Raw genomic sequence first — 13434 nt, 5'->3', positions numbered from 1 at the left:
TCAGTGTGAGGTATTGAGGAGCTCAGCAGATATCTAGTACATGTGAGTGATAAGTACATTTGATGGGGCCAAAGGAAACACGAACCTAAAGGCGCACATGGCACAAAACTAATAAACTAATGTACTTTTTCGCATTGTGAACAAAGAAAAAAATACATCATAGAAAACGTTTTGCGGCTCGTAACTAGAACCCGTTAAAAGTTAGAGTTGATTATGGTTTAATTAAGTTGTGCAACTCCTGAAAATCTCCATTATGTGTTTTTAAATGAAATCAAGAGAACTTACAAAGTTTTAAAGATATGCAAAGTAACAGTTTAAGGACTTTGCTTAAATTATTAATTAACTTGACTCTCATTTTGAGTCTGAATCTTAAATATTACTTGAGAATCAATTACTAAATAATATTTGGCTGTAATAATTTATCAATCGTTGCCATACTGCTTAAAAAATGCAGCATGTAGATTAAACTGAAGTCTGGTTACCTTAAGACAGACTGCAGCACATCTGGCAGCACTGAGCTGAGGGCTTTACCATTTGGGGCGTGGCCTTGCTACAGTAAAGATTGCGAAAACGAAGCGCAATTTAACTAGCTGTCAGCTAGCATAAACTTTGGCTGGGGCGTGAGGAAATGCGTGCACTGCGAGAAATAATCAAGAACTTTAGTACCTATTGAAGTTTTACTGGTTTTAAGTGTGAAACTCTTGTTTCAAGCATTGATTTGTTAAATATGCAATGTCTTAAATCCGGGTTTGAGAGAAATACAATTGGAAAAATCGAGTGCTAATTCTCTCAATCTTTTTCTCTTTAATCTAACGACAAGACTTTATATACTAGATTAAATTAATTTTGGGCTTAAATCATCTTTCATTTTTCTTGGTTTATATTTTGTTCCTTTTGTAATTGAATGCCAGAATTCATCAACATTAAGAACTTTTATCTGAACTTAACTAGAAATTATGCTTGCCTCAAGCTATACGATTGTTTCATTTACGAATGCACTTGAAAAGAGTTTGTCTTAGCAGCGTTTTCTCTCTCTCTCTGTGTTGTAAAAGAAAATAAAAAATTAATAAAGACAAGTATAAGACGGCTTAAGTGTGCTTTACTCAATGAGCTGGACACTTTAGTCTCTGGTTCTCGCTCTACCGAAAAGCTCTCACTTCATTGTGAACAACTCCCATTTTCTGTGTCTCGCACAGACAACTTGGAAAACTCTTAAGCTTCAAAGTATCGACATGGCAAATTTTTGGTTTCGCATCCTCTTTTTTTTTTAACTTGAGATTCGTGCGTGTGTGTGTGTAAAGGTCAGTGTAATAAGCTCTGTGATGACTATGTAAGTTGGTTAGCTGGGGCAGCTGGACAAAAAAAAACATACAATAAATCATAAAATAGGCAAAGCCCCAGACCTAGCCCGCAGCAAATCAACTGGGAGAAGGGTGGACTGGGGCTATAGGTGTAGCAGGAGCAAAAGTCGCACACATGCGACCAAATGCGAGCGCGTGTCTGGTCACGTCTGGACACGTCGTCGCCGTCGCCATCGCCATCGCCATCGCCATGGTGTTTTGTTGCTGGAGACGGTGGCGCCATGTAGGCAACACCAATAGCAACAGCTACAACCAGCCATCAGGCAAGAAAAATAACAAGGCAAGAAAAGGAATGGTTGATGTGACTGGAGCAGGCAGTAGGCAGGCGGCAGTGGCAACAATTCATCAATGCCTCGTACGACGCGGCGTATGCGTACAGAAAACAAACCAAAAACCAAAAAACCAAATCAAAATGAAAATGCCCCACAGCGGCTGGGAAATGGTCCCGAAAATGAGAGACAAATCACATGCAGCGAAATTCACAATATCATCGAATTTTATTTGTTAGAATATCATATAAAGAACACAGTTACACATTAGCCCCAATGCATAAACAACTTCGATTTTAACTTCCAAATTTTCAAAAAAAAAAAACACCAATTTGTGAATATATAAGGCTGGCAATATCTGCAGTAGATCGGTCAGTTAAATTTGGATTGAGTCATTAAAATTTTGAGAATATAAGTAGGAAAAACCCAAAGGTTGAACCAAGACCTTGGCTCAAGGCTAGTTAGCAATGGGTTCATGCACCGAACCTAAATGGCGGGTTCGAACCTTAAGCCAAACATAACTAAGACTAAGAATAACAAACTTTCGAAACGTGAACCAAAACGAGATTGTGTATCGTCTGTTTAAATGGAACATAAATAAATATAAATTCTGTATTTGGTTGTTAATCTTTACAATTTTTTTGACAAAAACTTTGTAACAGCTGGCGAAATGTAAGCGAATTGGTTGACGAGAACGTCTTGACAATGAATTGAAAAGTGCCGCGGCACGAACCTAAAGTAGTTGAGCTAAAATGCCCCACCGTAAGGGGAGGTAGGGCAGAGATTTTGATTTCAACTGACCGAAATGGCTAAAACGCTGATTGGCAGCAAACACACACACACACACACACACACACACACATGCGCATAAATACTAAATGATTGGCAACATAAAAAAAGAAGTGAAAAAGCAGAATAAAAGAAGGCAAAGCAAAAAGACAAATGCCACATAAAATGGCCGCAGAACGCCGAAGGATGCAGGCGGCGCGCTTCAAAGCGAATCCGCGGCGACCCTTAGGCGGCCATTGCCACCTTGTAACCCAGCAGGATGTGGAAGGGAGTAAGGGGCGGGGGGTTGTGTTAGTGGGTTAGTGAGTGGGTGCTGTAGCGTAAGGGTATGGCTATGGGTCCAACGCTTGATTGATTTCTACAACTTTGTGCCAAGTTCTTTTCGCTTTGAGGTTCTCTTCCTTTTTGTTGTTTTTTTTTTTGTTATTTCTGTCGAATTGCTTCTTCTCTCCAGTGCTGTTTGTTGCTTTTGTTGTTGTCATTTTGTTTCAATTTGGTGCGGAATTCGGCAGAACACAGAAATCAGTACTTGGAGCAGAGCAGGAGTGCAGTAGCAGGAGGAGCAGAAGCTGGAGCTGGAGCATTTGATGTAAGTAATAGAATTTTAATAACTGAACTTAAGACAAAGACTCGCAGCTGAATGGAAATTGGAGCCATTAAAAGGGCCCGCCAGAAACCTATTAGCCAAAATAAGCACAGCAGAAGGAGGCAGTGTAAGGAGCTGTGTTATTTGGCTCACTCGAAAGTTTGCTAATTATGGTTTTAATCGATCAGGCGCATCGATGGATGGCAGCCTGCGCCTTTGGCTTTGCCTCTGCCTTTGCTTCTTTGCCTTTGCCTGGCGACCTGTAATCAAGCCATCAAACAAAAGTAAAAGCGAAAGTTAAAGTAAGAGTGTCTGTCGATAAGTTTGACGAGCAAAGGGCTGGTTGGTTGCCAAAGGGGCAGCCCTGTGAATGTGCCTGGCATCCTGATTTTGTGCGACGTAACGCAACGCAGGACGCAGCGTGGCAATTAGACAAAACAGCCGCAGGGGTAGCAACTGGCAATATGCTGCTTGGAAGATATATATACCATAAATAGGTAAGGACATGGATAAGGTCATGACAGCAAGAACAGCTCAATAAGTGTTGAGCTATTCAAATGGGGCAGCAAAGCAAGTAAAGGTTATTACAGAAAAGGTAGCATCTGGTTTCAACTCCCTCTCAACTATTACTTATACTAAGAGTATATTTATAAGTCGCTAATCATAATAAAAGAAGTATAATTATTCACTAATACCTTTAAAACACCAAGGACTTAGATTTACGGCGAACTAGTCGAGTAGAAATGCTCGAGCTTCTGGAGTATCGCATTTAATACTCAGAACTTTATTCTGTCGACTTATAAATGCTTTGAGTCTTGCCGCTTTTTGTACATGCCAAGAAATATTAGCGAGTATACTAAGCTAAAGGATATACATTATATATATTTACACATTCTTGCATGTGCTAGTTGGCTTCCGCTGATGCTCTCACGCATTTTCCACCAACTGGAGGGAATTTCTTTAATCAGTAAGGAAAACGCGAATTTCAAATGCTTTGCATAAGTGCCTAATATCGATGGGATTCAAAAGTTACTTATATCCTACAACTTGAGAATGTAAAGAATATAATATTCACATTGTGGGTGAATGTTGTGGATGCCCAGAAATAATACAGACGTTTGACTCCTTGAACGTGTATTTGCTAGACAATTGGATGCTCAACTGTTCATAATGACTGAACCCATGACATGGCTAAAAAATACAGCCTCCAAATATATATTACACCAGCTTTTGCTTCACGTAATAGCAAAAATGCCAAAATAGAGCCAAAGCACAGCGGGGCTCAAGTCATTGACAGGAATTAAAAAGTTGACAGCAGCTGCCACGTGTGTGCGTGTGTACGAGTGGGTGTGTGTGTGTGTGTGTGTGTGTACCGCAGTCTATAGTAAATTATGCCACAAGTGCGTGACACAAACCAGAGGCGGACTGCGGCTTTTCCCTCTATGCGGGCGGAGAAGGTCTAGTGGCACCTAAAGCGGGGCCAAGGCAAACGCAAAGGCTGGCTGGTGCCTTTATTGTCTGCAGCTGTTGGTGGGTGGCTGCTTTGGAGGCTGCGCCTAAAATGCTGCAACACAATTCACAGCACGTAGCGTAATTTTGCCATGAAGCAGTTGCCGTCGCAGTGGCAGTGGCAGTTTCAGCAGCAGCAGCAGTAGTCGCGGCAGCGGACTCCACGCCAGGATTCACTTTAATGCGCATCAACATCGACAGTTAAATTAACTGAGGCGCCCACGTGTGGCACGCAGCGCTGAGCGCTGAGCGCTGAGGCGTGGCTGTAGCGGCACGTACGTACAGCCTGCATGGGCACGCCCACTTCAGTTAGGCGCCGAGCACTGCAATCAGGCGCTGATTGACAGACAGACAGACAGACCGAAAGTGAAATGGCGCACACAGCGTGAGAACGAGCGAGGGAGAGAATTATGTTAGATAGAGCTGCCAGACACCTGGACGTATTGACGCATAGTGTTGCCCGTTGTCAAAAGCGACCCCAAATTAGGGGCTTACGGGAAGGCAGAGTGGCGGGGCCGCTGGGGCTGGGGCAGGGGTTGGCTTGCTACATGCAACTAAAGCGTTCGGTTCTTGGAGTAGCTGCGGTCAAAGTTGCGCTACGCTGATTTATTTAACATTTAAATTGCACGCAACTTTTGTAAAGTTCAAGGTGTTTGTGCGTGTGTGTGTGTGTGTGTGTGTATGTGTGTGTTTGGGTGTGCCACATAATGCTGCTTGCCACAAGCGCACATAATGTGCCACAGCGAGTGCATTTTGCACGCCGCGCAGCAGGTGAGCAGTTTTTGCTTGAGTTTATTTGTTTTTGACTGTGTGTGTGTGTGTGTGTGTGTGTCCTTTGTGCTGCTGGGCCATAAACAACATTTTCACGGACACCCGAAACGGCGACGTGCGTCGCGACATGTTTGTGGCTGGCACGCGTGCCAACGACAACGAATGTAGCAACACTACCAAGCAAGAAAAACAACAACAACAACAACAACAACAACAACAACAAGAACCACAGCAACGCTCAGCTCATTGCACGTTTTGTCGCCAGGTTTTAATACCCTGTACTCATTGAAAACTGTCAAATGAGGGTAGTCTCTTGCATCGCTGATCACGAAAAGTATCAACAATCAACTTAATCTTACCTTGTGCATTTGTCTGTTTGTGCGTATTTCGATCAGATTAAAATCGGAGTTTATTGATCACTAGCTCCGAAATCGATAATAATCGACGAATAAGACGCCAAATGTTTTTATCATATGCATAAGGTTTGAAATATGGGCAGGTAAAATTTATCGATTATCGATACTAAGCCCCGAAATCGATAAGTCATTTTTAATGCAGGTTCTAGGCTCATCACACAGATTAAGAATATTTTGATCGGTGACTAAAATCGATTAAGTCAATTTTCAAATTGTATGTAGGCTCTCATGTAGCTTCAACATCTGTACGTATACATTCGGATTATCGATAACATGCTTAGACATCGATAATCGATATAGGTAAGACCCAAAATTCTACATGAAGGTATTTGAGTAACACATTTTAAGAGGAATTTTTATCCGCAGAACACTTAACGTGGCGTGAAATGTAAGTCGAAATGGGAATATTTGATACTGAAACTCGTCGCTGCGTACAGGATATCTTTTAGTCGCGCCCTCTTACAGATGTCTCGTCTGCACTACCCTTTTTTTTATGAGCATTTTTAGCAAAAAACTTTTGTTTCGCTCTTAAATTTCATTCCAGTTGCCAGTTGCGTTGCCCGGGGCCCAATGCGAAGGCAAATCTTAAAAAAAAAGTTGCGGCAATAAAAAAAAAGAACACGTCGGAAGAGGACTAAATCAAGGGTGTTCAAGGGTGTTCAACTGGATAAGGTAACAACAATATTGTGAAAGCATTGCGAATGTAATCAAATTTTGTTTGGACCATGGCCATAACTGAGCACAACAACAAAAATAGCAACAACAACAACAACAACAACAACAAATCCAAGCTTAATGCCTGCAGGGCAGGACTTTACTGAATCGGTGAAATCCTCGTGCATGCTCGGTGCTCAGTCAGCTAATCCGTAAATTGCAGCCATAACAAAAGGACATGTGCCCGCGTATGGGGAAACCCTTCAAAAATTTATAGCGATAGTTTATAATTGAGTGCCTCGTTCGTTGAATTGAATGCACAATAGTTGATTGGCCCAAAATTGGGCTTCAATGGAGCGATTGTGAAAGCCCTTAGCTGCTGGCTGACTGACTGATTGACTAACAATTCTACCTATCTATGTGATTTGATATGGTTTCGCAGACATGTTAGCAAAGTAGCTGAACTCGTAATTACGAAGTTTGGCAAAAGAAAAAAAATAAAAACAATCCGATTCTTTCTATGGTGCTTATGATATAGTGTGTGCTTCAATATATATAGGGAATATGTTTAAGCTCGTGAATGCGAAGTTTGCTCAATATTCGTTTATACAGGAACTAATTTTTGACAGCTCATTTCTTTGGCAGCTAATTTATATATTGGTCTGATCCAGCCCACTCTTTATAACCTGCCTGTGCAGACAGCAACTCATAAATTTAAAGGTAACGTATAAAATATCGCAACGCGATTTCAAGAGACTTCCTCATCGGCAGACTTTGCTTTCGATTCTAGGTGTGCACACCTTTCGTCCCTGCTTCGAGGCTTTAACATGTTGAGAATTACAAGCGTGGAGCAATGGATGGAGCAGCGAAAGGCCTTTTTTGTATTAGAAAAAACAACATTGACTACGAGCTGGCTGGCTTAATAATAGTAAAATTATAGTAAGTATATATATATATATGATATAAGGCGCTGTTGGGTTTAGTTTTAGCAAATGGTCTCGACAGTTCTGATAAGAATAAACGAATCGAATATTTGCTAATCGCTTATAAAATTAATATTCGAAATGATTAATATTCGAAATGAGTTGCAAGATTCAAGTATTTCTGCTGGTCCATGCCCATTCGGGTTCCAGTCTAAATGTGTGTATGTGTGTGTGTGTGAGTGTGTGTGTGCCTCTAGCTTGCTTATTAATTTGCCGTTCAAAGCTGAAAACTTCTTTGGCACTTTGCGAGGCGCAACAAAATGTGCGAAAACTCTTTGAAATTTTTTCCCTTTGTCTTGGGCTAAACACATTAGAGCCACGCCCACTCTGCCAACAGCACTCAGCCTTCGGGCCGCCCACAATTTAGCTGATGTGTGTGCACACGAGCGAGCAGCATCATGCTGAGTCGGGCAGGTATGTGTAAATGAGGGCGTGGCAATTAAACAACAACAGCCTCTTGCCCAGCCCTAGCCTAGTTGTTTTCGAGTGCGACACACACACACACACATTCACATCCGCACACACGCAGTCCAGAGGCTGCTCTTTTGGCAGCCGGCGCCAAAGTTTTTTAATTTAAAAACTTTTTGCAGACTCGCAAGACTTGCGATTTGTGATGGAGTCTGCTGACTATAGAGGGCGGGGAGGCCGAAAAGAGAAACAGACGACGCCTCCTCATGTACAAGTGTAAATATTGGCGGTAAACTGTGGACCACGCCCATTGCGAATCGTAGGGGCTCATCATCAGCAACTTGTCGTCGTCGCAATTCTATGTTGTTGTTGTTGTTGTTGTTGTTGTTGTTGTTGTTGCTACTGTCCTGTTCGTATCCTTGACCTGTGCAAAATGTTCTGACATTCGAAAGATTTGTGTTTGTGTTTTGTGACAGCGGCCAAAAGTTGCCAAAGCAGCTGCCAAACCTGTTGTTGTTGTTGCTGTTGTTGCTGTTGCATGCTGGCGTTTGTAGATTTGTATTGTAGTTGCATGGAAAACTTACCGCACTGCAGGAACTTCAAGTATATCCCATTCAACGGACGTGTAGAACTCGGACAGATCCACGCCCACTTCAACCACATTGGTGCCATTCAGTTCATCGATGTGACGCAGATCCACCTGCCATACAAACCAAAAAAAGAAAGGTACATAGCATGAGTAAGACACCACAGTTGGGATATGTGAGTGTGTGTGTGTGAGAGACACAGAGAGAGAGAGAGAGAGACATAGCTAAAGAGCGAGTGGGAGTGATTAGACAATTACAGGACTACACACGTTGACAGCGCACATAATTGAGCTGGAGAGGAAGATTGGATTGTCGTGGAGATAGAGCTGCCGCAAAAGTAGCAGCTAGAAAAAGAGCTCTAAGTGCACCGCACATTAAATACTCTATAGCTAGGGCAGAACTCGCAGTTGGAATCAACTCCCTGACTTTAGGTTCAGTTTGCAAATCAGCTTTGCACATCCTTCAAATCAATTCATTTCACAACTGGGTCTGTCATATTTGTTATTTTCACAAATTGAATTGAATTATTTTTGTTTTTATTTATACTTTTTAAATTTACATACGTACCGTATATGGTTAGAAAACTATTTATGTTATGTCTTTCGGGTTTTATCTCTCTAAAAAGATTTTGTTTTAAAAGCAAACTATTTTTTTTTCAAAAATTTGTTCAACTTCGGGCATTTGTATCTGTTCTTTCGTTCAGTAATTGCTTTGGTTTAAATGTTTTAGTAAATTAATAAATAATGAATAAAATAAATGAAATAATAATACCGTAGATGGACTGCAGTAAAACACTTAACATTAAATTCGAATAAGGCATTTGCAAATTTAGAAAACGGTTTTTTTTTTTTTTGTTACACATGTATTGTCAATGTGATAATACCCCATGTAAGTGTATTAAAACAGCAGCAACTCACTTGACAGAATAAGCTAACAGGAGCGCATTGCTCGACTAGAATTCGGAGTAAACTCAGCCAAGTTTGCACTTCAATTTCTGTTTCAGTTTTGCTTAGTTCGGCACGAGTGCAGCTGACAGAGCATGGACAGTAGTAGAGCACAAGGATGCAGGATGTGCACAGGACATCGCTGCAATTGGCATGCCAGGCACACAGCTGGCACAAGCTGATGCCTGAGGCAGCTGTTCATGTATTTTACGAATTCCCTTTGCTGGCCTTGGCAACTGCAGCTGAGACATAAGCTTTGCAGGTCGCCTCAAAAAGCAAATGCAATATCGTATTTTTAAGGATTCTGGCAGAGAATAATTGAACTCCAGTTTCTATAACAGGTTTGTTAAAATTCAAATTCAAAAATACCTGAGAATTCTTGAATTTTGCGTTTAAGGCAGGAACTAAAATCTGTTTAGCTTTACATAATAATTGTGGACATATTCGGGTCCGAGTTCCAGGCAAAACGTTTTTAACTGTTTTATTATATCTATAATTTGTTATCATAATGATTTTTTGGATCTGGGAATTTGGTAAGTGTATTTGAGCTTCGTCAACTGCATGCATTTCTTTTTCCATGCTCGGTGTTTGATGCGATTTTCGTATGGGATTTGATGGGGCGTCTGTCTGGCGTTTACGCCTCAATGAGCTTGCATAGAGAGATAAAGAGATGGAGAGCGCTAAGGTGAGGGACAGTGTGCTGGGGTTGTCTAGTCAGGGGCCTAGGCGGGATCGAGCGGTCGGTCGGTCGGCGGTTAGAGTGCTGCGTGGCCCATTCTTTTTGCGGAGGTGTGCGGTGGTGAGAAAAGCGTGAAATTTGAAAAGTGACGTTAATTCGATTTGGTGAGTGGCGATGGGAGTTTGAATTGAGTAGAGTTTAGTCAAGTTGAGTGGCGTACCTGATGGGCGGGGCGCCATAATGCCGTTTTGTGCAAAATCAAGTGTGAAAATTGAGCCTATGAGCACACACACACACACGCACACATTCACACGCACAAGAGACAGCTTACCATGGATAAAATGTACAAATAATTTGGTAGAAATTAATATGCAACACGTTTTTCAATTCAGAGCCGTAAAGAGGTGAAAAATAGCTTTCTAATCGATGACTGTTATCCAAGAGCAGTCGCTTTCAAAATATATACAAAATTATTTAAATCTCAACTTAATAGTTTTTATTTATTTTAGGTCAAAGTCCGCCGGTTGGTCCCACCATGCATAGTGGGCATGTTCTGCATTTCTAAACATAAAATTAGGCAATCGACGCTGCCTTTCAGCATGAGCGGGCAGCCAGAACAGCCTCATAATCAGACAGGATGTGCCTTGCCAGGTGCAACTGTTGCGAATGTTGCAGCCATAAGTAGTTGCTGCAACTGTGGCAGTAACTATGTGCAACTCTGTAACTGTAACAGAAACTGCCGAAACGGAAATTGTTATTTTAAGTGGTAGCGGAAATTTCACTATAAGGAAGTTACGATTTACTGAAATATTTCCGACACCGAAAGACGTGGGGCCAGACATGTACATGGAGGCTAGGTAAAAAGAGAGCGAGAGTGAGGCAAAGTCCAGCTGCGAACAGAATAGAGAGCGAGACAGAGAGCGAGAAAGAGAGAGAGAGAGAGAAAGCTTTGCCACTGGGGCACAGTTGACAGACAATTGTAAATGCTTTCAATTCACAATGAAGCCGACCAGCGGCCATTAAGCAGTCCAGTTTCTGCTTCCTGTTGCCCCATAGTCTGTGCCTTGCCCCCTGTTCTTGCCCCCGGCCACCACTTGCCTTTGTTGTCATTTGTGTTCGCTTCTGCTCCTGGAGAGTTTATAAATATTCTATGTTATGATACGGCGCTGTTGATGCCGCTTATTGCGGTTGATTTATGCGCACCACAAAGGATGCCCACAAAGGATCCCCGTCCACAAATAATGAGGCGTTGAAAGCGACAACAACATTACAACAATGACAACTTTACACACACAAACACACTCAGCGTACATAAAAAGCTGTAGATAGCCACGTTTTTGCGCCTGACGTGTCGTGGCATGTCAAATTCTGTTAGCGCCTTGCCTTTTAATGCCAAATGAATGTTGGCTTTTTAGCAAATTAAAGCCAGCTGCCAAGGTATGCAGACTTCATGTGTTTTCAATGTATATTCATTGACAATAATTGAACTAATAAGCGCATCAAATAGACAGAGATATCTAAGCACACAAATAAAAGAGAGACAGAGAGAGAGAGAGAGAGAGAGAGGGAAGAGTGCAAGAGAGCAAATTAGAGTGAGAGTATTAGCAGAGATAAACATTTAAGCTGGCCAACGCGCACCTGGCAGGTTAACACTTATAATCAAAGCATTATAGTCTGTAAGACCTATTAGAATTCATGAGAATCGCATAGTACGGTGGTAGTAAAAATATGAAATGTGAAACGGGAACTAAAATTCGTCTGAATTTAGTGTAAGACAATATACATGTACAGAACGAGAGGCAGAGAATAAAGAATTGAAAAAGAGTGAGAGAGAGAGAGAGAGAAGGGGAGAGCGAGCATAAAAAAGGGAAAGTGAGTGAGAGTATGCAATCTTAACGGAGCTTTAGCTTACAACACTTATGAGGGAGGAGCAATGCGATACGAGAACAAATCTCACATATAAACCATTTCAAATTCGAAAACTTTTGGTGTGGTAAATATAGCATTGTATTTGCTTATATTGGTACTTAGTCAACGTCTCTGAAATCGACGTTTCAATACAACACCGAACGGGCGGATAGTAAGTCGGATATGCTTAGATGGTTTCGGTTAGCCATCGAAAATTGATATATAGATATATATACCTTATGGCATGCCACTTAAATTAGTTGGTAACGCTCTCATAATAAACATTTAAAAATTGCAATACAAATTTTTGGGCAGGGTATGATTATAATGATGAAGCATATAAGAAAGTGCGCCTAATTGGAGGCATAATTAATCTTGGTTTGGTTTTTTTTTGATCGTTTCTTTGATTCTCATTCTTGAATTTTCTACGCTTTTCGCTCTGATTCTCGCGAAGCTTCCCGCTCTGCTTCTCACGAGGCTTCTCGCTGTGCTTTCTGCATTGCTATGAATTTGGCCCTTTGTTTTTTTTTTGTTTTTGCTCCCGTTTCGCTTTTGCACTTGCTTCTCACTTTGCTTATCGCTTTGCCACTTCCCTTGTTCATTTTTTTTGCTCTTGAATTTATTCCATAAGCATCTTGATTTGCTTCTCACTATGCTGGCTTGGATCCTGCTTCTCACTTTACTAGCTGCTTTATTTCTCTTTTCCTTCTCTTTTCGTTTCTCAGCTTTCAATTTGCTGTGCATTGCATTTGCCTTTATGCTTCCTTACCTTCTTTCTTTTGTTATATAAATCGGCATGCGCGCCTCGAAGTATGCTGCAAAATGTGGGCGCTATTGTGCGTGTGTGTGTGTGTGTGAGTCTGTCTGTTTGTGCCTGCCTTTGATTGACGGCGCGGTGCCTGTGCGTGAGCTATGCAAATTACACGCATTTCTGTGCACTGCAATACGAAACAACTTGCTGCAATTTGTTTCTTCTCAGTTGAGGGAATTGCATAACTGAGTTGCCAGCACACTAACACACACATACCTTTCCATATAGGCGGGCATCATTCAAGCTAAAACAAGATTTGATTAAAGCCGGGAGAACATTATGCCAGCGGCAACGACAGGCATTGCACATGCAGCACGACTTTTTATGGGCGCTAAAGCCCGTGCCACCGCATGTGGTTAACCGGGAGGCAAGGCTTTGGCTAAAGAGTTGCCAGCCGCAGTCGAGAGCTGGGGGCCATTTGTCGGCTCATTTGCGCTAAGCTGCAAAGTAGCAACAAGCAGTGAATGCCGCTCTAATGCCACTTCATTAGCTGGCAAGTCGCTGGCGGGTGGCAGCATTAAGTCGCCCCCATGCCACGTGCCCCAAGCCCAATGCCACATATACCATCCACCCTATGCCCAGGTCGCAAAAGGCTGCGGCTGCTGCTGCGGCTGCTGCAGTCACCTCGATTGCCACATGCTGCACGAGGACGACTTTACGAGGCCTCAACTGCCGCTGCTGTGTCTTTGTCATTGCCGGCAGGTGTCAAGCCACCTTATTGTCCTTTGGGTGCCTGGTGTCCCCTGCGTCCTGTTGTGT

The 13434-nt window shown here is 42.1% G+C and overlaps 1 protein-coding gene across 4 annotated transcripts in view; it reads right to left on the bottom strand.

Moving 5' to 3' along the window:
- The window catches only part of nAChRalpha3 (nicotinic Acetylcholine Receptor alpha3), a 98473-nt gene that overhangs the window by 14969 nt on the left and 70070 nt on the right, over positions 1-13434 (bottom strand). For all 4 annotated transcript variants that reach the window (XM_032439330.2, XM_070209055.1, XM_070209056.1 and 1 more), the window contains exon 6: positions 8331-8446. In XM_032439330.2, the coding sequence (XP_032295221.1) occupies positions 8331-8446 (116 nt within the window). The remainder of the gene's footprint in view (positions 1-8330; positions 8447-13434) is intronic.

This window comes from Drosophila virilis, chromosome X (genome assembly GCF_030788295.1).
Source record: "Drosophila virilis strain 15010-1051.87 chromosome X, Dvir_AGI_RSII-ME, whole genome shotgun sequence".
In the NCBI taxonomy this organism is placed as follows: Eukaryota; Metazoa; Arthropoda; class Insecta; order Diptera; family Drosophilidae; genus Drosophila; species Drosophila virilis.
This window is presented reverse-complemented; position numbering and strand designations above follow the sequence as displayed.